Genomic DNA, 25,217 nt, shown 5'->3' on the forward strand with positions numbered 1-25,217 from the left:
CACACACAAACCTGGACTTAGCTGCAGGTAAAATTTATTAAGGCAACACTGAAGCCCCACCAGGCAGGCCTCACCCCCTTCAGCTCTAGAATGAGTATCAGCTGCTCTGCCCCTACCCCATCCCCAGGAGGCCCACTTCACAGAAGTCCAAGTCCCTTAGCTCAAGGCTGATATCCAGGAGCCTTGATGTAGAAAAAGGAGTGGATGTAAGAACTATATTCCTGGTTTTGGAGGAAGAAAAAAAAAAGTTTTGGAACCTTCTAGAAAAAAAAATTTTTTTTTCTGGAAATCTCGTCCTAATGATCGCTGTGATGCTCAGGACATGCTTCCTCCAAGCTCAGACAGGGTGAGGGACTGGTTGGTTCTGAGGACCTCGGTTTCCCAAGGTGGCAGCTGAGGTGAGCTGGAAGGGTTAGAGATGTGTGTTCCCAGTGAGGGGTCCTGGGCCCTAGGAGCCTCCCTCCTGCTTCTCCTATTTCTTCTCTTCTGGGGCCTTCTCGGTGATTCCGGGGGCGAAGGGTCCCACCAGCCACGTGATGGGCGTGTTCTGGGCCACATACTCCACCACGTGGTCGAGGGCCTCTCGGGCCCTGGCCACCTGCCCGCGGCTCTGTGTCAGGATGCTGCTGGACAGGTCCTTGAAGGAGTGGATGCCGGAGAAGGTGGCTTGGAGGTCCTCCACCTGGCGGCGAGCCTGCAGCGCCTGATCCTTGACGTGGGCTGGCAGCCCCTGGAGGCTGGAGCCCAGCGAGGCGCAGGTGGTCTGCAGCTGCTGGGCGACGTCACGGAACATGGTGAGCGTCTGGGACTCAACCTGCTGAGAAGGGGTGGAGGGTGACCATCAGGGCCCTCTGAGTTGGGGGGTAACTGGACCCAAAGCCCGGGAAAGAGAAAATGGGGGTTCTATCGCCCACCTTGGGGAAAACCTTTCCCCAGGAGAGGATGTCGAGCACAGGTGGTTCAGAATACGGGCTCTTTGGGGCTTCCCTGGTGGCGCAGTGGTTGAGAGTCCGCCTGCCGCTGCAGGGGACACAGGTTCGTGCCCCGGTCCGGGAAGATCCCACATGCCGCGGAGTGGCTGGGCCCGTGAGCCATGGCCGCTGGGCCTGCGCATCTGGAGCCTGTGCTCCGCAACGGGAGAGGCCACAACAGTGAGAGGCCCGTGTACCGCAAAAAAAATAAAAAAGAATACGGGCTCTTTGAGTTTCAAACTGTGTGAGATAATCACTGATCAAATTGAAAAACACGTATAGAAAAAAAAAAACAGGTATAGACATTTTTCCAAAGAAATACGCAGATGGCCAAGAAGCACGTGAAAAGATGTTCAACGTCGTTAATCATCAGGGAAGTGCAACTCAAACCCACAGGCAGATACCCCCTCACCCCCATGCTGGGGAGAAACTGGAACCCTCGTATCTTGTGGTGCAGTCACTTTGGCAGATGGTCTAGCAGTTCCTCAAAATGGTAAACTGTAGAGTTACCATATGACCCAGCAAATCCACTAGGCATCCACCCAAGAGAAACGAAAATACACGTCCATGCAAAGACTTGTACACAAAGGCTTAAAGGGGTGTTATTCACAGGAGCGGAAAGTGGAGACAACCCAAATGCCCATCAACTGGCAAATGGAGACACAAAAGGTGGTCCCTCCACACACGGGCACATCTCTCAGCCATAAAAAGGGGTGAAGCCCCGACACTCACTACAACGTGGATGGACCCTGACAACACGATGCTCAGTGAGAGAAGCCAGACACGGGACACACAGGGTGTGATTCTGTTTACATGAAATGTCCACAGAGACAAAGTACATTTGTGGTTGCCAGGAATGGAGGAGGGTGTGGAAATGGGGCTTGACTGCTGTTGGGGAGAAGATCTCCTTTGGGGGTGATGGGGATGTTCTGAATTACAGTGATAGTCACACAACCCATGAATTGTATAATTTACATGGGTCAATTGTACCGTGTGTGAATTATACCTCAAAACTTTTTTAAAGTACAAGATTCTGACTTTTATATCTCCATAAAATTGTTTTTGTTGGTTTTTTTTGCGGTACGCGGGCCTCTCACCGTCGCGGAGCACAGGCTCCAGACGCGCAGGCTCAGCGGCCATGGCTCACGGGCCCAGCCGCTCCGCGGCATGTGGGATCCTCCCGGACCGGGGCATGAACCCGCGTCCCCTGCATCAGCAGGCGGACTCTCAACCACTGCGCCACCAGGAAGCCCAAATTGTTGTTTTTTTTTAAGTTTAAAAAAATGAGAAGGTGTGGAAGAACTTTCTAGGCAGAAGTTGTAAACAGTGCGGGAGACTGCAGTTGAGATCGGGTCCTTGAAAATTCGCCGGGGCCGGGGAGGAGATCAAAGCAGGCTGGGAGGCAAGACTTTGCCCTGAGCCTGCTCACCTGAGGACTCTGGCTTTGGACCTGGCAGGGAGGTGCCGACAGAATCAGTATCTATTTTCTGGCTGCTGCGTTCAGCAGTTGAGGGGGGAAGGGAGACGGTTTTCCGCGGTTGGGGTCTGAATGCTGAACAGTTTTGCATTTACAGAGACATTCACCATACCTTATAAATATTATTTTTTAGCACTTACTATGTGCCTTACATGTCAATGTGTGTGTGTGTATAAAATAACTCACATAACCAGAAAATTCACCCTTTTAAGTGTGCATGTTTTTAGTACGTTGACCAGGTTCTGCAACCAGCACCTCTAATTCCAGAACATTCCATCACCCCAAAAGAAACTCCCTCTCCATCCCCCCTCTCCCAGCTCCCAACAACCACTAACCCACTTTTTCTGTGTCTATGTATTTGCCTGTCCTGGACGTTTCCCATCAATGGAATCACACACTGTGTGTCCTTCTGTGTCTGGCTTCTCTCACTGAGCATCGTGTTCTCAGGCTGCAACCACGTTGCAGTGAGTGTCAGGGTTTCTCTCCTTTTCGTGGCTGAGTGATGTTCCCGTGTGTGGAGGGACACATTTGTTTGTCCATCATCTGTTGATGGACATTTGGGCCGTTTCCACTTTTTTGGCTGACGTGACTCATGCTGCTGTGAACATGCGTGTTCATTTCACCTTAACAACCTGGCAGACGGTCCTATATCCCATTCACAGATGGGGAAATCGAGGCCCAGAGAGGTAAAGCTGAGAAGCTATTGTGCTAGGATATTATGAGTCCCTAAGAGAGAGGGACTATGGTTCAGAATGAGGCATGAGAATTGTCTAAGGCACTGATTCAGTGAAAGCTTAGATGAGTGACAGCACAGGTGGCAAAAGTCAGGGCTCGTTCAAGAGGCCAATGCCTGGGATAGATTGGAGGGGCCAGAGCACGTTAGTGAGAAGCTGACACTCAGAACCGGGCAGGTGAATTTGAAGGATGTGACGGGACACTGGGATGGGGCAGGGAAGGAGTCAGGACTCAAGTAAATGGGACATGGCTTAGAATTCAGCAGGTTGAGACCCATCACTATCAGGCGTCCCATGGTTCAGAAGCAACGCCTATACCCAAGAGTGGAAATCCAGGCAGGCTTCCTGGAGGAGGTGTCATCAGGTCCCGAAGGCAGTTAATGGGAGGCGAGGCTGGGGAAAGCGTTCCGAGCAGGTAGGTCCATCAAGCAGAGGTGGGGAGAGGGAAGTCAGGGCCCCAGGTATCCCATGCTCCCCCCACGGTGGGTACCTCTGGCTTGGCTGCATCCTCCTCTGGGCCCTGGAGCTGCTTCTGGTTCCAGCTGAGCCACATCTGGTGTAGTTTCTCCTGACCCTCCACTAGCTTCTGGTCGACACCCTGCTTGACGGTTTCCATCTGGAGCAGAGAGAGAGAGGGTGGCTGCCTTGGCCCTTGACCAAAACCAGCAGAGCGCATGGGAATCCACAGGAATCCTAGATGTGGGATTCCAGAGGGAGCGGGGGTGGTCCTTTCATCTGGGATGGGGAGAGAAGGGGGAGGCATGCTGCTTTTCTCAGAGTGTTTCCACAGGCTGTGGGTTTCAGGGTCACCAACATGCTTGTGCCCCGTGTGGTACTTGCAAAGAAAGTGGCCACAGGTTCTCTGCAGCTCCTCCCATCTTGCCTGTTTCTCCCCCCCACCACCACCACCACCACCCCGCCCTGCAAGTGGGCCTGGCCACGTGACGGGCTTTGACCAATGGGACACAGCAGATGGAGCGCAAGCAGGGGCTTAAAAAGCACTTGCAATGGAATATTTTACTCAGTCTTAAAAAGGAACGAGATTCTGACACTCACTACAACATGGATGGACCTGAGGACAGGATGCTTAGTGAGAGAAGCCAGACACAGAAGGACAAATACTGTCTGATTCCACTCACAGGAGGTCCCTAGAGGAGTCACATCCATTGAGAAAGGAAGTAGATGGTGGGGGCCATGGGCTGGGGGAGGGGCTGAGGAGTGAGTGTTTCATGGGGACAGAGTTTCAGTTTGGGAGGATGAGAAAGTTCTGGAGATGATGGTGGGGACTGTTGCACAACAATGTGAAGGTACTGAATGCCACTGAACTATACACTTAAAATCGGTTAAAAATTGGTTAAAATGTGTGTTTTACCACAATTAAAATTTTTTAAAAAAGAGACAGGAGATAATACTGAGTAGAAGCTAAGCAAACAGGGAAAGAAATTAGAAATTTCCCTCTTTAGAGAACAGAAAAATTAAAAACTTCAGGGGGCAGGATTTGACTGCAAAGAAGCAGGAGGGAACTTTTTGGGGTGATGAACATGTTCCACATCTTGACTGCAGTGGTGGTTACATGTCTGTTTATATTTGTAAAATTCCTCAAACTGTATACTTTAAAAGGGGTGATGTTCATTGTATGTAAAATGTTAAGTTATACCTCAAATAAAACTGACTTTAAACAAACAAAAAACGTGCTCATCCCGAGTGCCACAACTAGAGAGAAGCCCACGCACCGCAACGAAAGATCCCGCGTGCCGCAAAGACCCAACATAGCCAAAAATAAATTAAAAAAAAAAGTGCTCACGTGCTCCCGCTGTACCTGGATCCCTAAGGCCACAGCCAGGGGAGAGCCTGAGGTACCCTAATGGAGGAGGAGACCAGACCGAGAGACCCAGCCTCCAGCCAACCTGTCATGCGCTGAACTGTGACCCCTCCAAATTCACAGGTTGGAGCCCTGACCCCCAGGACCTCAGGATGTGACTGTATTTGGAGATGGGTCTTTAAAGAGGTGATTAAGTTAAAATGAGGTCCTTAGGGTGGGCCCTAATCCTATATGACTGGTGTCCTTATAAAAAGGGGATATTAGGACATAGACATGCATGGAGGGATGACCAGGTGAGAACACAGAGAGAAGACAGTCGTCCACACACCAAGGAGAGAGGGCTCAAAAGGAACCATTGTGCCAACACCTTGATCTTGGACTCCCAGCCTCTAGAACTGTGAGGCAATAAACGTCTGTGTTTAAGCTGCCCGGTGTGTGGGACTTTGTTACAGCAGCCCCAGCAAACTCATCCAGGGCCGCGGCCCCGTGAGTGAGCCCAGGCGGATGTATGGGGAGGAATAAGCCACTAGGCTGCGGAGGGGTTTGTTGGCACACACGCTGCTGGCCAGCGCCCCCGTCACCACGGGCCTCACCAGGCTGAGCGTCTGTGAGAGCTGTAGCAGGGCCTCCTGGGCCCTCTGCCTGGTGTTCTGCAGTTTTCCCAGAGAGTGTTCGTAGGCACGCTGGCGCAGCCTCTCTGACAGGGAGCCCAGACGCACAAAGTAGCTCTGTTCCTGCCGCTGCTGGGCCACTGAGGCGATGTCGAAGCCCTCCAGGGACGTGGCGAGGCGGGCTGCGGGGGGAAGGCAGGAGAAGCACTGTGAAGGCCGAGTTTGTGCCCCGGGTCTGCAAGTGTAAAAGGATTTCCCTGCCTTGGTTTTCCCCATCTGCGAAATGGGTATGATAGGGACTGAATATCCCAGGATTAAGAGGCCTTATACTACGGACTTCCCTGGCAGTCCAGTGGTTAAGACTCCACACTTCCAACGCAAGGGGCACGGGTTCGATCCCTGGTCAGGGAACTAAGATCCCACATGCTGTGAGGCATGGCAAAAAAAAAAAAAAAAAAAAAAAAAGGCCTGAGACTGGCGTGAGAGTCTGAAAACTACGGCCCTCGGGACAACCCGTCCCATGAATACAACCGTCTATGTTTATTATATGTTGCCTATGGCTGCTCTCAAACAACAGGGGTGGCCTCTGGAATATGTGGCTTCTTAGCCTGCAGAGATTAAAATATTCATTATCTGGTCCTTTACAGAAAAAAGTTTGCCAATCCTGCCTGTATTAGCGCCTAACATATATTAATAGTGGCCAATCTTTCACAATGTTCTAGGTGCTTTGCGGGCATTCTTGTTAAATCATAACAGTTCTAAGAGGGAGACACCGTTATCCCATTTTTACAGACGGGGAAACGGGGACTCAGAGAGGTTAAGCGACTTGCCGAAGGGCACACAGCTGGGACGTCACAAATCAGGATTTGAAGCCAGGCCCCACGTTCTTAACCACGATACTTGACGGGAGGAGAAGTCTGAGCCATAGGAGAACCATCTTCACAGCCGTTAAGGGAAAGTCCGGACTATCTAGTCCAGAAAATACTCATAAAGTTACAAGGCAACAGGATGGAAATCCACCTGTCTTGATAATTTGATCCTATCTTATCCTGCTCCCTTTAGACTTTACTATAGTAGTGATAAAAGTTCGAGCTTTGTAAGTAACCCGATCTGAGTTTAAATCCGGTCCTAATAAATCACTGGCTTTGTAAGGCCCTATGGCAGGGTCTGCAAACTATAGCCCCTGGGCTGAATGCCACCTGCCTTTATCAATAAAGTTTTATTGACACAAAATCACAACCATTCATTTAGCTACTGTCTATGCTTTTGTGCTACAATGGCAGAATTGCATAGTTGCGACAGAGACTGTATGGCCCAAAAAAGCCAAAATTATTTATTACCTGGCCTGTCAAGAAAATGTTTGTGGCCCCCTGGATGCAGAAGTGATTTGGCCAATAAGCCTCAGTTTCCCGAAATCTGGGGAATTCCCTGGCAGTCCAGGGGTTAGGACTCCGAGATTTCACTGCCTTTGGAAAGGCATGCAAATGAACGAGTGTTTAGCTATTCTTATTACCTATATGTGGTTTATCTGTTTATAGTAAGTGATAAAGTTCCCTTTCTAAAAGAATCTGGCAAAGTTGATTGAAAGAACAGCAAATAAACAGAACAGTGAGTACACATGACCAAGATAACGCAAGAAATGTGCTCTGGTCAGGCAGGAACAGTGGGGCTGGTCTGATGAGTGAGATCTCCACTTTAGCCACCTAAATATGCCTCTCCTTTGGATTGGGCACTGTTCCAGAAATGAAAGAAAGGGGAAAATCACGCAACAGAATCCCACATGGTGCCATCGACCCCTTGCTCGATCAAGGTAAGACTTCAGTCAGGGGAATTCGGTTGTTTCTATTGATAAAAAGAAATTTTCACATATTAAGATATAGATAGGGAAGTCATTCTGGCTTATACCTGAGTTAACTTGAATTTGATGCTACCTAAAATAGCCTTTTTGTGGCCTATCAAACCTACATTGTACATCTGCTTCAATTATTAAAGAAAAGGGCACATTGGCCAGAAGTAAAGAATGTCCATGTTCAAAATCAAGATTAAATGCCTCCCTTCCTGGGACACCAAAATGCTGGTCCTCCTTTGATGATAAGATTCCTTCCTAGGTGCCAAGGCCATACTGACTCGTGTACATGCTGGTCTGTTCCTTTTTTTCTTTCTTTTTTTGAAACCTTGAAGAAATGTAACCCTGACTTGTTTAATGTTTTTTGTTCTGACAAGATAAAAAACTGCTGAAAACTCTGCTTCTCAGGAGCAGTTTCTCAGAGTTATCTGGGAAGCAGGCTTCCGGGATATAGTCCTCAGTTTGGCTCAAATTAAACTCTTTTCTCTTATTATTGGCTGTTTATTGATTTTCGTTGACACTATAAACATTAAAAATTTTGGAAGAACATACTCTTATCCAGGGATTAATAAACTTTTTCTGTAAGAGGCCAGTTCAGTCAATATTTTCAGCTTTGCAGGCTCTACTGTGCAATTAATCAACTCTGCCATTGGTATTCAAAAGCAGCCATAGAGTAAATGTAAATGAATGGGCGTGGCTGTGTGCCAATAAAACTTTATTTACAAAAGCAGGCGGTGGGCCGGAGGTAGTCTAACATAGTCGACTGGGGGACAAGGATGTCACAGAAGGGTCATTTCATGATGACATTTTAAAAACTGAACAAAATAGATAACCAACAAGGACCTACGGTATAGCACAGGGAACTATATTCAATATCTTGTAGCACCCTATAATGGAAAAGAATCTAAAAAAGAATAGATATAACTGAATCACTTTGCTGTACACCTGAAACTAACACAACATTGTAAATCAACTAAATTTCAATTTAAAAAATTATTTTAGTTAAAAAAAATGAATTACAAAAAGATTAAAAAATAAATTAAAAACTGAACAAAACCCCCAAACACCTGGGACATTTAGAGGCAGCGAAAATAAAAGCTGGAATCTTGGGAAAAACAGACTCTGCCCCATTCTCCCACCAAAGGCAGGTTTGCAAAGACTAAACCCAAACCAGCAACATTTTGAACCCATCCTAATGGCCAGAACTTCTCCACGGCCCTCTGGGAACCCGGGAGCTCTGCCCTTGTGAGTGAAAGCAGCTTTGTTATTTAGGCCAAGGATGTCTGGCAGAGCCTAGGCATGTCAGAGCAAGCTGGCAGGGCCCCTGGAGGGGGCGGTGCCCTTGGCAAAGGGGAGAACTGGGAGAGGGGGAGCAGGGCTGTGCTCCCGCCCCGAGCCCACGAGTAATATCCTAGCTCTAACATGGCACCTTTACTCACAGACCTCCCCAGTACCTCAAGCACCACTGTGCACAGTGATTTCACCCTTGGTGGATGGACACAAAGGAAAGCGGAAAGTCAAAGCTGCTCAGACAGACCTGTTCTCTGAAGTGGCTCCCAGGCTTGCTTCACAACCTGCCTCCCAGCAAACCCTGCTTCTCTCCCTACTTTTGGGGGCCAAGACCCATAGCTAAGTGTGACTTGGTCTGAGCACTACAAGAAGCCAGCAGGCACTGAACTTGGGATACAGGACGGAAGACATCAGCCAGGTCCCTTCCTTCAAGAGGTCTGGAGTCAGGTATTGAAAACACAAAGGACAAGCGACACGCTATGCTCAAGCCACACACTGCAGGGCTTAAGATCCTTTGCCTGGAACGTCGCCCCACTGGGAACACTGTCCCATCCTGCCCCACCAGGAACATCACCCCACCTAGAACATCGAGGTCCTCCAGAGAGCAAGGGACCATGACTTTCTGCCGAGGATTCCCAGGGAGAATCATGGGGTCTCAGAGTCAGCTCAAGGAGGGCTCCAAGCAATCGAAAATAATAGGACAAGTGAAGCGTCAATAAAATAAATACCTCGGGTCGCAATACGTTGTGTTAATCTTCGTGTTCAAACCTATAATGTAAAGACTCACTACGCACTCTTGGAGGGTGCTGGTGAACCAGCCTGTGATGCCACAATAAATAAAAAGGGGGAACGTTAACTACTTGCCCTGCTTTTCCTCTATAAACCGTACCTTGGGGTAATCAAGATTGCAACAGAGAACTTTGTCCATGGAAGTTTTCCAGCTAACAGCTAAAACAGTGACACGTTGCAATCCCAATGGGAAAAGAGATTAGAGATAATGATTAGGAGCTGTCTACCCATGAGGGAATCACGATTTTTTTTTTTTTTTTTTTGGCTGCACCGCGTGGCTTGTAGCATTCCCCGACCACCAGGGATTGCACCCACGCCCTCGGCAGTGAAAGCGTGGAGTCCTAACCACTGGACCGCCAGGGAATTCCCATGATTCCCTTTATATGAAGTTCTAGAACAGGCAAAGCACTGGTTCTCACCTGGGGGTGATCCTGCCCCCAGGGTATACTGGGCGATGTCTGGGGGCATCTGTGGTTGTCACAATTGGGGGTGCTCCTGGCATCGAGTGGGTGGGGTCAGGGAGGCTGCTCCACACCCCACAGTGCCCAGGACAGCCCCCCACAGAGGATGACCTGACTCCAATGACAGTTGGGAAACCCTGATATAGTCTGTCGTCATTTCTTTCCAGTCATCCCAAATATTTGGCATCTCATTCAAACAAACCAGCTCTGGGTAAAGTTGGCCGGAGCCGAGAGGCTGCTCCCTTTGGACGGAGCATGGTGTCTGGTTACACGTGGCCCTCGTGGGCCCTTGCTGCTGTGGGCACTGGAGTCTGCAGCTGCTGGCCAGGCTGGAAGTTCCCAGTACGTATGCAAAGGAAGGCCGTCTCTAGAAGGCGGGGTCAAGGCCAACCCCAAGAGCCATGGGTATGAGATCATGAATAAGACTGGCTGCTTTGTCTCAACACTTTTATCCTCAGTTTGTCTATTTCTCCTTATTCCTACCACCACCTGGTCCAGCCCCATCACAGCTCACCTGAACCCGGATTCCCCTGGCTCCCACCCTCTCCTCACCCAGAGTCTATCCTCCCAAAAGCAGCCACCAGAGGGCGTGAGTGAGTGCCGAGTCAGGCCCCGCCGCCCCCGCCCCCTGCCCACAGCCCTCCAGGGTCCCACCTCCCTGGGGTAATAGCCCAAGTCCTCCTCGTGGTCCACAAGGCCCTGCACGACCTGCCCGATCCCCTCCCTGCCCTCCCCTCCTCCCTCTCTCCCCCTCGCTCACTGCTCCAGACACACAGGCCTCCTTGCTGTCCCTCCAACACACCAGGTATGCCCCTGCACCCGGGTCTGTGTTCCCTGTGTCTCTTCCCTGACAACTGCACAGCTCATTCCCTCCCTCCATGCACGACAGGGAAAAGTCACCTCCTCAGAAACATCTCCTTAAATCTGATTTCTGAACACATTAGACTTTAGGTTCTATGAAGGCAGAACTTTGTTCACTGACGTATCCCTAGGACCTAGACAGGGCTTGGCATACAGCCAGTGCTCAAGGAACATTTGAACAAACAAATATATGCCTAGGGTGTGGTGGGGGAATGATAGAGAAGAGTTTGAGTGATTTTATTTGGGGATTTCAGCACCTGCTAAGTGCCAGGCCCCGTTCTAGACTCAGAAAGGACACAGCTTCTGCTTTGTGGAACTGACGACCAGTGCTGAAGAGAAAAATCAGAGCCGGGCCTGGGGAGAGGTTTCAGGACACAACATGCATGAGGGACGGTGCAATGTTAGAGGCCTTATTGGGAGGTGGCATTTGAGCACAGAGCTGGAGGTAGAAAGAACGAGACATCTGGATGTCAGGGCAGAGTTCCTGGTAGAAGAAACAGCCAGTGCAAAGGCCCTGGGGTGGGAACACGGTCCAGGATGGGCAAGAAGGCTAGTGTGCCTGGAGTAGAATGAATGAGGGCAAGCAGGTAAGTACAAGGGAGCTTCCAGGAGGATTTGGGCTTTTATCCACGGGAGGTGGGAGGCTTGGAGGGGCCTGACTTGAGTGCTCACAGGCGCCCTCTGGAGGCTGCTTCAGGGAGGACAGGCACCACAGACCAGGGCAGAGGGAACGGAGCTGGTCCAGGTGGGCTAAGATAGACGGGAAGAGGGGGCAGGGATGAGATGACAGCATGTGATGGACTGACTCCTCGTGGCTGAGAGGGACCACACGTCGGGTGGTCTGGGGAAGGGTCCCAGCCCTGTGGGCTGCACTCACCAAGCTCAGCGTCCGTCATGGGCAGGTGGTTGTCTACCCACTCCTCCGATTTGCCCAGCACCGTGTCCATCCCGCTCAGCACCATCTGGCCCACGCGGGAGCCCATGACCGAGTGGACGCCACTGGTCAACATGGACTTGGTCATGTCCACGCCACTCTGCACAGCACCCCGGGTCACCTCCACCGCCTCGGTCACCCGGGAGGCCATGGTGTCCCTGGCGCTGGACACGGTGTTGGACACAGCTTCTCGGGCTCCCGACACTTTGGACGACACGAGCTCCTTGGTGTCTGCCAGGACCTACGAGAAAGGACAGCATCACTATCTCCGTCCTCCCTTTGTACCTGGGTACCCCCACCCTGCACCCTGGGCCGAAGGGAGGAGTTCCAGCTCCAGGATGACCCTGAAGGGTGAAAGCAGTTAAGATCATGTGCTCTGGAGCCGGGACAGCCTGGTTAGAGTCCTTGGCTTGATATATCCTAGCTGTGTGGCCTCAAGCAAGTCACTCGACCTCTCTGGGCCTCCACCTCTTCTCCCCATGGTGTTATGGGCTGAACAGTGTGGAAGCGCTAACCCCCAGGACCTCAGAATGTGACTGTATTTGGAGATGAGACCTTTAAAACAGTAATTAAGGTAAAATGAGGCCATTAGAGTGGATCCTAATCCAGTCTGACTGGTGTCTTTATACAAAGAGATTAGGACACAGACACGCACAGAGGGATGACCACGTGAGGATACAGGGAAAAGATGGCCATCTACAAGCCAAGGAGAGGAGCCCCGGAGAAACCAGCCCTGCCGACACCTTGTCTCGGAATTCCACCCTCCAGAATCGCGCAAGCGTGAATGTCTGTTGTTAGGGGTAATTGTTACAGCAGCCCTAATCGGCTAAATCACAGGGTTAGAACAGTGCTCGGCTCGAGCACTGAACCTGTGTGACACCGGAAACTAGCGACATCCCTAGAAGGGACCACTCCAATCCTGTACTAAGAACTGCAATCCTGTTTGAACAGGTAATCAGTATGTTAAGTCCCTCAGGACAGCACTACTCATCCAGGGTGTTTCTGCCCCCAGGGAACATTGGGCGGTGTCTAGGGACATCTGTGGTCCTCACGACTTGCTTGGGGGGGGGGGCTCCTGGTATTGAGCAGGTGGGGGCCAGGGATGCTGCTCAACACCCTACAGCTCCTGGGATGGCCCCCCACAGAGAATGACTGGCCCCAGTGTCAGTGGTGCTGAGCGAGAGGGACCCCGCTTTAGAGTGAGACGCTCAGAGCTACACTAAAGCAACAGGAGGGGAATTCCCTGGTGGTCCAGTGGTTAGGACTCCGTGTTTCACTGCCGAGGGGGCAGGTTCAATCCCTGGCTGGGAAACTAAGATCCCACAAGCCACATGGTGCGGTCAAAAAAACCGCAAAAGCAGGGCTTCCCTGGCGGCACAGTGGTTAAGAATCTGCCTGCCAATGCAGGGGACACAGGTTCGAGCCCTGGTCTGGGAGGATCCCATATGCTGCGGAGCAACTAGGCCCATGTGCGCCACAACTGCTGGGCCTGCGCTCTAGAGCCCACGAGCCACAACTACTGAAGTCCGCACGCCTAGAGCCCGTGCTCCGCAATGAGAGAAGCCACCGCAATAAGAAGCCCACACATCACAACGAAGAGTGGCCCCCGCTCACCACAACTAGACAGAGCCCGCGTGCAGCAACGAAGACCCAATGCAACCAAAAAAAAACAAAAAACCCAGGGGCTTCCCTGGTGGCGCAGTGGTTGAGAGTCCACCTGCCAATGCAGGGGACATGGGTTCATGCCCCGGTCCGGGAAGATCCCACATGTCGTGGAGAGGCTGGGCCCGTGAGCCATGGCCGCTGAGCCTGCGCGTCTGGAGCCTGTGCTCCGCAACGGGAGAGGCCACGACAGTGAGAGGCCCGCGTACCGCAAAAAAAAAAAAAAAAAAAAACCCAAAAGCAAACAACAAACAAAAATAAAGCAACAGGAGGGATTTTATGCACATGCCCAAATAACCAAACGTTTTGTCTCCATTAACTGCCAATTTAACACGCTGACTGCCTTAAACTCCCCATTGTGAACTGGTGACGTGCCCAAAACATCAGAGCATTTTGTGGACCCCGAAGCTCGTATCAATACATTAAGAACCAACACTCAGTGGCGGGCAATAAATTGGGTGATTGGGATTGACGTATACACACTACCATATATAAAACAGATAACTAGTAAGGACCTACTGTATAGTACAGGGAACTCTACTCAGTACTCTGTAATGGCCTATATGGGAAAAGAACCTAAAAAAGAGTGGATATATGTATATGTATAACTGATTCACTTTGCTGTACGCCTGAAACTAACACAACATTGAAAATCAACTATACTCCAATGAAAATTAATTAAAAAAAAAAAAAAGAACCAACACTTAGTATGTTCTCGGCCTTCAGGTGATGAACCCACTTCAGCAAATCTCCAAGACACAGGAGTGTACACATTCCCCAGAAGAGAAGGCAAGGCCAAGAGAGGCTGAACAGCTTGTGTTGAGGGCTGTCCAGCTGCTAAGGAGCAGAGCCTGAATTTTAACCTGGTATTTTGATTCTCCTGCCTGTAACCTTGACTGGTTAAAAGGGGTCAGCAACTTTCTCCAGGAAAGGCCAGATGGTAAATATTTTCAGCTTTGCAGGCCAGAGGGTCTCTGTCCCAACGACTCAAACCTGCCGGTGTTCAGGCAAAAGCAGCCACAGACGATGCGTAAGCCACTGTTTGCCCATAAAACATTATTTACAAAAGCAGGCAGAAGGCCAGATTTGCCCTCCTCTGGACTAGCTTTGCATTGCATCCTTGGAGAAGCCGCTTCAGCACACAGTGGGTACTGGTTGATCCATGCCTGGTGTTCTTGAATCTAAGTCTTTAAATAGATCTCTACCCACAGAGCACTCTGGAAAGTTAAAAACCATGCCCCCTCCCATCCTACCCTTCTAAGCTGGCGCCCCTCTTAACACCTAAACCCTCCTATTCATGGGAATCAGTCACTTTTTGGGGGGAGAGGGCACGGTTGTCAGATTTGAACACCAGCCCTAAGCTCACTGAGCACACAGTGGGGCTGTCACGTAGCTCACGCTGGCCCGGGTTCAAATCCCAGCTCTGACAACACTGTTGTCCCACAGGACCAGGGAGAGCTACCTCATTCTGAAGGGGAACCTCACAAGGCCCAGAATCAGGAGAGCCTCCCACGATGGGAATTCCCTGGCAGTCCAGTGGTTAGGACCTGGGGCGTTCACTGCCAAGGGCCTGGGTTCAGTCCCTGGTTGGGGAGCTTAGATCCTACAAAATGCAAGGCAGGGCCAAAAGAAAAAAAAGAAAAAGAAGAGAGCCTCCCAGGAAGTCAGGAGCTCAGAGCTGTCGCTCTGTTGGACAACCTTGTCCAATGTCACCCTGAGCTCATCCCGTCTATAAACAGAAGGAATGCTGGCCTGGTGACACCGGCAGGACAGGAGGAGAATGCAAGCACTCAGCCCTAAGGAGGTGGCTCCTGGGCGATGATTCTCCATCCTTCTTTGGATGTGGCCGTTTTCACCTTCCACATGCCCAACTTGTTAACACCCTTTGTGGTAAGACATGGGTTCAGGTTCTGTTCCAATTCTCCCCAGCCCACTCCGTTTCTGTGTAACGGGGCTGCCCTTGGGGGACATATCGTGGTCCCTGGCAGACAGGAGGCGCTTGAGAACTAGCGGGTAAATAAGCTGCCTGACAAAGTAGGTGGTCTCAGCAGAAAGCCTAAGGGAACCGGAGGAGTGGCTGGTGTGTCCCAATGCCCCCGACCTATTTCCGGTGGGAAGATTCTCAACGCGAACAGGTTTGCCTTAGTGCGGCACTTCCGTCCCACCAGGAAAAAGGGGCGATGAAGTACGTGAGTGTTTAATAAGCATCTCCTACATGCCAGGCCGTATGATGGGCACATGGCACAGCAACAAAGCAGACAGTCTGTGCCCGCATCCCAGCTGGGGAGACAAATAAGCAGTTATGTAACACACTATCTGAAACGTTTTTTAAAAGTTAATGCATGGGGCTTCCCTGGTGGGGCAGTGGTTGAGAGTCCGCCTGCCGATGCAGGGGACACGGGTTCGTGCCCCGGTCCAGGAAGATCCCACATGCCGCAGAGCGGCTGGGCCCGTGAGCCATGGCCGCTGAGCCTGCGCGTCCAGAGCCTGTGCTCCGCAACGGGAGAGGCCACAACAGTGAGAGGCCCGCGTACCGCAAAAACAAAAAATTAATGCACAGAATTCACTGGTGGTCCAGTGGTTAGGACTCCGTGTTTCCACTGCAGGGGGCCGGGGTTCGATCCCTGGTCCGGGAACTGAGATCTCGCAAGCTGCGTGGCACAGCCAAAAAAAAAAAAGTTCACGCAACTTGTGAATGCTGCTGCAATGAGCATGGGTATATAACAGCCCAAAGGTGAAAGCAACCCAAGAGTTCACTGACGGAAGTATGGAGAAACAAAATGTGGTCCACCCAGAAATTCTGACACCTGCTACAACATGCATGAACCCTGAGGACGTGATCCTTAGTGAAATAAGCCAGACACAAAAGCACAAATACTGCCTGATTCCACTCACAGGAGGTCCTAGAGGCGTCACACCCACAGAGACAGGAAGTAGAGGGTGGGGGCCAGGGGCTGGGGGAGGGGAAGGAGCTAAGGGATGTGGGATTTGTTTCTGGGGTGATGAAAATGTTCTAAAAGGGATGATGGTGGCTGCACAATCTGAAGGTACTACAACCACTGGGTTGTACATTTTAAATGGGCGAGATGTATGGTACGTGAATTATATCTCAGTGAAAGCTGTTAAACCAAAAAGCTGGAGGGGGGTCGGTGGGATGAATTGGGAGACTGGGATTGACATATATACACTACTATGTATAAGATAGATAACTAATGAGGATCTACTGTACAGCACAGGGAACTCTACTCAGTGCTTTGTGGGGACCTAAATAGGAAGGAAATCTAAAAAAGTGGGGATATACGTATAACTGATTCACTTTGCTGTACAGCAGAAAGTAACACAACATTGTAGAGCAACTATATTCCAATAAACACTAAAAACAAACAAACAAACAAGCTGATGTAATGTGAATGATGCTAATACAGGAGCCACAAGCCACGTGTGGCTATTTCGATTTAAAATAATTAAAATTAGCTATTTAAAATTTTTAAATAATTAAAATTAGGGACTTCCCCGGTGGCACAGGGGTTAAGACTCCACACTCCCAATTTGGGGGGCCTGGGTTCGATCCCTGGTCAGGGAACTAGATCCCACATGCATGCCACAACTAAGAGTTTGCATGCCACAACTAAGGAGCCCTCAAGCCACAACTAAGGAGCCCACCTGCTACAACTAAGACCCGGTGCAACTAAATTTAAAAGAATAAATAAAAATAAATTTTAGGGCTTCCCTGGTGGCACAGTGGTTGAGAGTCCACCTGCCGATGCAGGGGACATGGGTTTGTGCCCTGGTCCGGGAAGATCCCACATACCGTGGAGCGGCTGGGCCCGTGAGCCATGGCCGCTGAGCCTGCGCATCCAGAGCCTGTGCTCTGCAATGGGGGAGGTCGCAACAGTGAGAGGCCCACGGACCGCAAAAAAATAAATAAATAAAAATAAAAAAAGAGAATAATCTCAATGTTAAAAAAAATAATTAAAATAATTAAAATTAGTATTCGAGTTCCTCAGTCACACTCGCCACATTCTAAGGGCCCAGAAGCCACATATGGTTGTTGGTTTCCATATTGGATGGTGCACAGAAAGAAGGTGTACAGAAAAAGTTCTACTGGGCAGAGCTGAACTGGAAGGACCTTCTTTAAGAGGGAAGGGAAGGCCTCTGAAGAGGTGAGATTAGAACAGAGTCCCAGAATCCTGGTCCATGAAGAAGGAACAGCAGGTGCAAAGATCCTGGGGTAGCACTGAGATGGGTGTGTTCACTGTATTTGCTTTCCCTGCTTCCCTGGTATGAAAGTTCCATGAGGGCAAGGACTCTGTTTCCATCACCGTGTCTGGTACCTATGGGCGCTGATGTGACTGAACAGGAGGATGGAGGCCAGCACAGATGGAATGGAGCAAGTGAGGTGGGCAGGGAGGGCAGAGAGGCAGCGGGGCCAGATCTGGCAGGGCCATGAGTAAGGCTTTAGCTTTTGCTCTGCACCAGCTGGGAGACACGAGGGGGTTTAGGGCCCATCTGGCTGGTGTTCAGAATGCTCCTGCAGCTGCCTGGTGGGGGTCTGGGGACAGACAGAGAAGGGGTCAGGGAGGAAGCTGTCCCACTCATCTGCTCTGGTTAAGGTGGGACCACAGACTGGATACCTAGGCAGGCCCCCGTCTCAGCTGAGCATCCCACCCCCCCTCACCTCCCCCCACTGGCGGTCACCTTCTCCGGTGGCTGCTGCAAGATGGGCAGATTCTCCTCCAGTTTGTCCAGCCCCCTGTGGGCGTATTCACTGGCCGATGTGACTGCGGAGCAGCGGGGGGCGGGGAGACAGACAGCTGATGTTACCGCGCATGCGCATCCCTCCAGGGTGGGACGGTCCTCAGCCCACCGCCCGCCTCCTCCTCCCCCCACCCCGGCCTGGGAAATAGCCAGGAGGGGCGGGTCCAGGCTCTCCCAGGCTTCACTCACGCTGAGGCTCCAGTTTGGACAGGATGGGCTGCGCCCCGCTGACGGCGACCGCTGTGAGGGTCTTCACGCCCTTCTCGGCCGCGTCGCACACAGTCTTGACGTGGGGGTGGCTCTCCTTGGTGGACATGTAGGTGGCGGACACCATGTGGCAGGTGGAGCTGATGAGCGGCATGCCGGCCACGCGGTCCACCACGCTGGGCTACGGGCAGGGCAGCTCAGGCCAGGGAAATAGCTCGCCTCCCCTCCCTCGCACCCACGCGGTTGCACAAGTCAGGAACTCTGGGGTTCCGCCGGGCACTTCCTGTATCTTGGTCCCCACAGCCCACTTGTTTGAACATGACCTTGCCACCCACCGTGCGCCAGGCAGTGACATGACACAAGAACCCCATTGTCCTGGAGCTCAGGGGCTACAACTGAAGCCAGGAAACTACGGACCCCTGGGGGCGAAGTCCCGTCCACCGCCTGATTTTTTTCTTCTTGCCTGTTTTTTTTTTTTCCTAGCAGCACTATTGAAATCTAGTTCACACGTCATAAAATTTCACCATTTTGAAATGCACAAGTCAGAAGTTTTTAGTGTATTCACAAGGTTGTGCAACATTCACTGTCTAATTCTAGAACTTTTTCATCACTCCAAAATGAAACCCTGTCCCCACTGGCTGTCACGCCCCTGCCTCCCAGCCCCTGATAACCATGAATCCACTTTCTGTCTCTGTGGATTTGCCTGTTCTGGACATTTCACACCAATGGAATCACACATGTGGCCTTTTGTGTATGGCCTCTTTCACCGAGTAACATTTTCAAGGTTCACCACGTAGTAGCGTGTCTCAGTGCTTCATTCCTTTTTTAAAAAAAGTGTGGCAGGGCTTCCCTGGTGGCACAGTGGTTGAGAGTCTGCCTGCCAATGCAGGGGACACAGGTTTGTGCCCCAGTCCGGGAAGATCCCACATGCCATGGAGCGGGTGCGCCCGTGAGCCATGGCCGCTGAGCCTGCGCGTCCGGAGCCTGTGCTCCCCAATGGGAGAGGCCACAGCAGTGAGAGGCCCACGTATCGCCAAAAAAAAAAAAAAAAAAAAAAAAAAAAAAAAGTGTGGCAAAGTACACATAACTTAAAATTTACCATTCAAATCATTTTTAAGCGCACATCTCAGTGGTATTAAGTACATTCACACTGTTGTGCAACCATCCCCACCATCTGTCTCCCGAACTTCCTCATCTTCCCAAACTGAAACTCTGTCCCCATGAAACACTGACTCCCAAGCCCCTCCCCCAGCCCTTGGCCCCCAACCATCTACTTCCTGTCTCTATGGATTTGAATCCTCTAGGGACCTCCTGTGAGTGGGATCACACAAGATTTGTCCATTTGTGTCTGGCTTCTCTCACTGACCATATCTTCAAGGTTTATCCACATTGCATTGTGTGTCAGTACTTCATTCTGTTACATGGCTGAAAAATATCCTATGCTACCTGGTTTTGTAAATAAAGTTTTATTGGCACATGGCCACACCCATTCATTTACATATTGAATATGGCCACTCTTACCCTACAAGAGCAGGACTGAGTACTCAGGACAGGCCTTCTGAGCCTCAGTTTCCAATCCATAAAATGGGAAGTCATTTCTGTCCTGAAGGAGTTGCAAAGATGACCCGTGTGAAGACGCAGGCAGAAGACTTAACTCTCACAGGGGCTATTTGTAGAATTTGTTTTAGCTCACTTAATCGCCAGTCCCAGGAGACTGGGAATATTATTCCAACATTATGGAAGGGTAAACTAAGGCATGGAGAGGCTAAGGAAGTCACCCCCCACCCAAGATCACAAAACAAGCCAGTGGCAAAGCTGGACCTTGGACTCAGGCAGTCCTCCTCCAGTGTTTGCCCAGGAGGTCTCTTCAGAAATGAATGACAAACTTACCACACAATCCAGCAATTCTGCTCCTAAGATTCTACCCTAGAGATAGGAAAACACACGTCCACATAAGACTTGTACACGAATGTTTGTAGCTGCCTTATTCACAATGGCCAAGAAGTGGAAACAACCCAAATGTCCATCAGTTGGTGAATGGATAAAGAAAATGTGGTCTAAAGCATGTTTTTAAAAATATATAGTCTCCAAATGGCTAACAGGTACAAGAAAAGATTCTCCACATCACAGATCATTAGGGAAATGCAAGTCAAAACTACAATGAGCTACAACCTCACACCCCGCACTCACTGGGATGGCTACTATCAAATGAACAGAAATTAAAAAGTAATGGTGAAGACGTGGAGGAATTGGAACCTTTGTATGATGTTGGTGGCAATGCAAAATGGTGCGGCCATTATGGACAACATTATGGTGATTCCTCAAAAAACTAAAAGTAGGGACTTCCCTGGTGGCACAGTGGTTAAGAATCCGCCTGCCAATGGAGGGGACACAGGTTTGAGTACTGGTCCGGGAAGATCCCACATTCTGCGGAGCAACTAAGCCCGTGTGCCACAACTACTGAGCTTGCGCTCTAGAGCCCGTGTGCCACAACTACTGAAGCCTGCGCGCCTAGAGCCTGTGCTCTGCAACAAGAGAAGCCACCGCAATGAGAAGCCCGCGCACTGCAACGATGAGTAGCCCCTGCTTGCCGCAACTAGAGAAAGCCCGTGGGCAGCAACGAAGGCCCAACACAGCCAAAAATAAATACATTAACAAATTTATTTTAAAAAAGGCACTCCTGACAAGATCTACAACATGGAAGAACCTTGAGGACGTTATACTCAGTGAACTAAGCCAGACACAAAAGGACAACTACTGTATGATTCCACTTACGTGGTACCTAACACAGAAGATTCTACTTTTATAAAATGATTCCACTTATTCTACTTATATGAGATGTCCAGAAAAGGTAAACCCATCAGCAGGAAGCAGATTAGTGGTTGCCAGGGGCTGGGGGAGAGGGGAATGGGCGTGACTATTAATGGATATGGGGTTTTGATTTGGGGTAATGAAAAAGTTCTGGAATTAGATAGTGATGATGGTTGTACACTGTGAATATACTTACTGCCACTGACCTACACACTTCAAAAACAGCTAAAATAGTATATTTTTATGTTATGTGTATTTTACCACAAGTTTAAAAAAGGAACACGATAATTAATAAGAACCTAATGTACAGCACAGGGAACTCTACTGAATATTCTGTAATGACTTAAATGGGAATAGAATCTAAAAAAGAGGGGATATATGTATACGTATAACTGAATCACTTTGCTGTACACCTGAAACTAACATAACATTGTAAAAATAACTATACTCCAATAAAAATTAATTTTAAAATAAAAATAAATAAAAAAGGAACAAAGCACCACAGACATTACAAGGCAGATGAACCTCAAAAAGATGACGCTCAGTGAGAGAAGCCAGATACAAAAGGGTCTCGTAGTGTATGTTTTCATTTCTATGAAATGTCCAAAATAGGCAAATAGAGACAGAACCCAGGGGTTCCCAGGAGGAGAGAAAATGGGGAGCGACTGCTAATGGGTGTGGGGTCTCTTTGGGGGGAGACGAAAAAGTTCCGGTGTGGTGGTGATGGCTGCATAACTGGGCAGTTTACTAAAAAAATCACTGAGTAGTTCTCTTCATAAGGGTGAATTTTATGGTATGTGAATGATACCTAACTTTTAAAAAGCTGTTTATTAAAATGGGCTTTTATTTAAACTGGGGAAAAGAGGTGAGATAGAAACTGGCTTCCTAAAAGGAGGACCCTAAGAGAACCTGCAGAGACAGGGAAGGTCTGCCTGGGGGGAGCCAGGCAGTTTCAAACAGAGCTGTACCCCTGCTCTCCCAAGAGCCCTTGGAATCCCCAGCTCTCCCACCTCCACCTATTAGAGGGGCACCTGTTAGGGGCTTGTATAATGGCTCTGCCCAACCTACTCAGAAGGGTGTCTCTTGACCCCCCCCTGTGCTGGCATCAGCTCCCTGCCAAGGCACCACCAGGTGGGAAGCCTCATCCCACAGATCTCAGAAATTCCTCACCTGCTGTACCGGTTCTTCCGCTGACACCTGGGTGCTGGCAGTGGCTTCTGTCTCGTTGGTAGACATTTCTCAGAAGCAGGCACTGTGAACAGAAGGACCAGTCAGGGTACAGCCTGCTCCTCTCTTCCCTCCAGGGGGATGTCCGGGTTCACACCTGCCCTCTGACCACCCCCGCCCCCAATTTCCTAGAGCCCTGCCTCTCAACTGTTGACACATACCTGTGAGCCTGTTCAAAACAGGTGCTGATTCAGCAGAGCAAAAGTCTAACAAGCTCCCAGCTGCTGCTCATGCAGCTGATCCCAGGGGCCACACCTTAAAGGGCAAGGTCTGTGTGAGGCCCTCCAAGGGCTCACCTCTATCAATACTATGGTGCAAAACCCCTGTAGACGGCAATTTGTCGATTACTACTGGGTTTTAAGAGGCATCTTGCCTTTGACCCAGAAACCTCACTGCGGGGAGAGTCCCACACTGGTACTGCCACGTGGACAGAGATGTGTGTACCTGTGTTGGCCACAGACACTGGAAACAATCTGGTGGCCCAACAGAAGGGGACTAAAGTGGTAGCCCAGGGCAGTGGCTTAGGTGTGGAAGTTTACATGTAATTGACCGGGGCCAAGATATTAAGAGACAAAAAGGTGTGAGTGGGGCTAAAGTTTTTGCTTGTATTTGACAGAATCTTTAAAGAGACACAGGAAACTGTTACAGTGGCCACCTTTCAGGGAGGAAGATCGGGTAGCTGGGGCAGGCCTCTGACTTTTGAGCCAGGTAGATAACATTACCTGTTCAAAAAAAAGTTAAGTTTTTTTTTTTTTTTTAAGTTAAATAAATAAAAAAAGAGAGACTATTCCTGGCCCCTCTGCAGACAGTCAAGTCAGTCTCAGGGATGTGGGGAAGGCAAGGGAGGCCCCCTGGGTGAATCTAATGCACACATTTGCAGGCAAGATGGCAGCCACAGGTATGCTCCATTTTCCTGGCCAAATGAGATGAGACACCTAGAGCATTGTCAGATTAGATTTCAGGAGTCCCAGCTCCACCCATGCTGTGCTATGTTGGGCAAGGAGCTTCCTCGCCCCTAGCCTCAGTCTTCTTATCTGTAAAATGGGGCTAAACCTGCCTTAAGTCTGGTTCTCCAGGTCCTTTTTTTTTTTTTTTTTTTGGCTGCACCACGCAGCACGTGGGATCTTAGCTGACCAGGGATTGAACTCATGCCCCCTGCAGTGGAAGCACAGAGTCTCAACCACTGGACTGCCATGGAAGCCAGCCCACTCCAGATCATTCTGGGATAAGCCTGTGGTGAACCCCTGACCTTGAGTTTGAGCATTTCCTTCCAGACACCGTGTTTTGCTATCCCCCAAGTGGAACCCAGCAAACAGATGCTTTGAGAGCACCAGTTCTACAGTCCAAACTGGGTTCTAATCCCAGCTTTGCAACTCCCTAGCTGTGGGAGATTGGGAAGGCAGCACCCCCTCTCGCAGCCTCACTTGCCACGTCTATGAAATGAGGATATAACCGTTCCTAGCACGGAGTCCCTGTAGACTGGAGGAGAGTCTGGAACGTAGCTTGGTGCCTGGCACACAGTAGGTGCTCAATAAACAGATCCATTTCATACCACTCTGCCTGCCACAAAGAAATGGGTGAAACTAGCCAGGATTGAGCTTCTGCTTGGTACAAAGGTCCCCCAACTGGGAAGTGGGGCAAGGAGGCACACCTACCCCTAGTGATCATCACCTGACCCCTGTTCTTCCCCTTACCTTCCCTGGAGCCTGAGCTCACCTGGGCAGCTCAGAGGTCCTCCCTCCCATCCCTTTTGTCCATCAACTCCTTTGGAAATGGTTTAACCAAGGACACCCATTGCAGATGTCAGCACCCCCATTAAAGTCCTTGGGGTCAGCAACCTGCCTGCAGCTGGCCCCAGCAGCGAGAGCAAGAACTGGCTGAAACTGGCTGGAGTCACGCAGTCATCCAGCTGCAGCCAGGGAATGTGAAGATCCAACTTCCGAAGTTCCCAGGGACGGACCCCAGGCCTAGGCTCTGGTTTTACAAAGGTCCCAAGGACTCAGATAAGGGGGTAGGCCTTCCCACCACCACTTTGTGCAATCCACTGGCCATACCCACCCAGGAAAAGGGGGCGGGATTTGCCCCAAGACCTCGCCAGGGTCAGCTGGGTGGGTCAGAAGATCAAGGGAGGGGCCGAGTCCCCAGGCGGCAAAACTATTTGGAAGGGAAAGGGCTTTGCTAGGCAGAGGGACTGCCCCCTGGTGCGGGGAGGGAGGGGGCCCGCTCTGAAGACCCAGAGAGGGCGGAATGGGCTGTGGCTTGCCTCCAAAGTGCGTTTGCAAAGCAAGAGGATGTGGTTGGGACTGGAGACTTAACCCTCCCCACCGCTTGATACTGCCACTTCTAGCGGGCTCTTTCGCGCACCCCACCCCGAAAGTCCTAGATATTGAGAGAAGAGAGTCTGAAAGTCTGAGCCTGTTCCAGAAGTTGTATTTTTTGGGGGGGGAGAGGTGTGCTCAGCCCAGGCTGGACACCTTTCCCCAGGCCGCGAAGACAAGCAGAGCCCCCAGGAAGACCCTTCCTGCCCTTCCTCCTCTGGGGCACCCCAGGACTCGGTGGCCCCCGCCCCCACTTAATCGGGGGCCCTCGCCTCTCACCGTGGTCAACGGGACGTCCCGGGTACGGTGACCACTACTTCAAGGCCAGCTCCAAAACCGTCCTGGGCCAGCCCAAGGCAGGCTTTTATGCTTGGGGGCGGGCACCCGGGACTGACGGGCTGAAGGACCAATCTGGTTGGGGGGGCCGCCCGCCGCTAG

At 50.6% G+C, this 25,217-nt stretch overlaps 1 protein-coding gene across 3 annotated transcripts; it reads right to left on the reverse strand.

The window, feature by feature from the left end:
- Positions 1-17: 17 nt before the first annotated feature.
- Positions 18-25,168, reverse strand: PLIN3 (perilipin 3). Of its 3 annotated transcripts, none has more exons than XM_012535921.3 (8): positions 25,059-25,168; positions 22,405-22,486; positions 18,406-18,604; positions 18,157-18,239; positions 11,740-12,037; positions 5,598-5,797; positions 3,673-3,798; positions 18-814 (listed from the first exon to the last, which is right to left on the reverse strand). In XM_012535921.3, exons 2-8 carry the CDS (start codon positions 22,468-22,470, stop codon positions 473-475), a joined length of 1,314 nt encoding a protein of 437 aa, XP_012391375.1. In that variant the 5' UTR covers positions 22,471-22,486; positions 25,059-25,168; the 3' UTR covers positions 18-472. The 3 variants fall into 3 exon arrangements, with proteins under 3 accessions (XP_012391375.1, XP_033256736.1, XP_033256737.1); XM_033400845.2 differs by having other exon boundaries at positions 18-817; XM_033400846.2 differs by lacking the exon at positions 25,059-25,168 and adding an exon at positions 22,623-22,646 and having other exon boundaries at positions 18-817.
- Positions 25,169-25,217: the final 49 nt, after the last annotated feature.

This window comes from Orcinus orca, chromosome 3, assembly GCF_937001465.1.
Source record: "Orcinus orca chromosome 3, mOrcOrc1.1, whole genome shotgun sequence".
NCBI classification, from domain to species: domain Eukaryota; kingdom Metazoa; phylum Chordata; class Mammalia; order Artiodactyla; family Delphinidae; genus Orcinus; species Orcinus orca.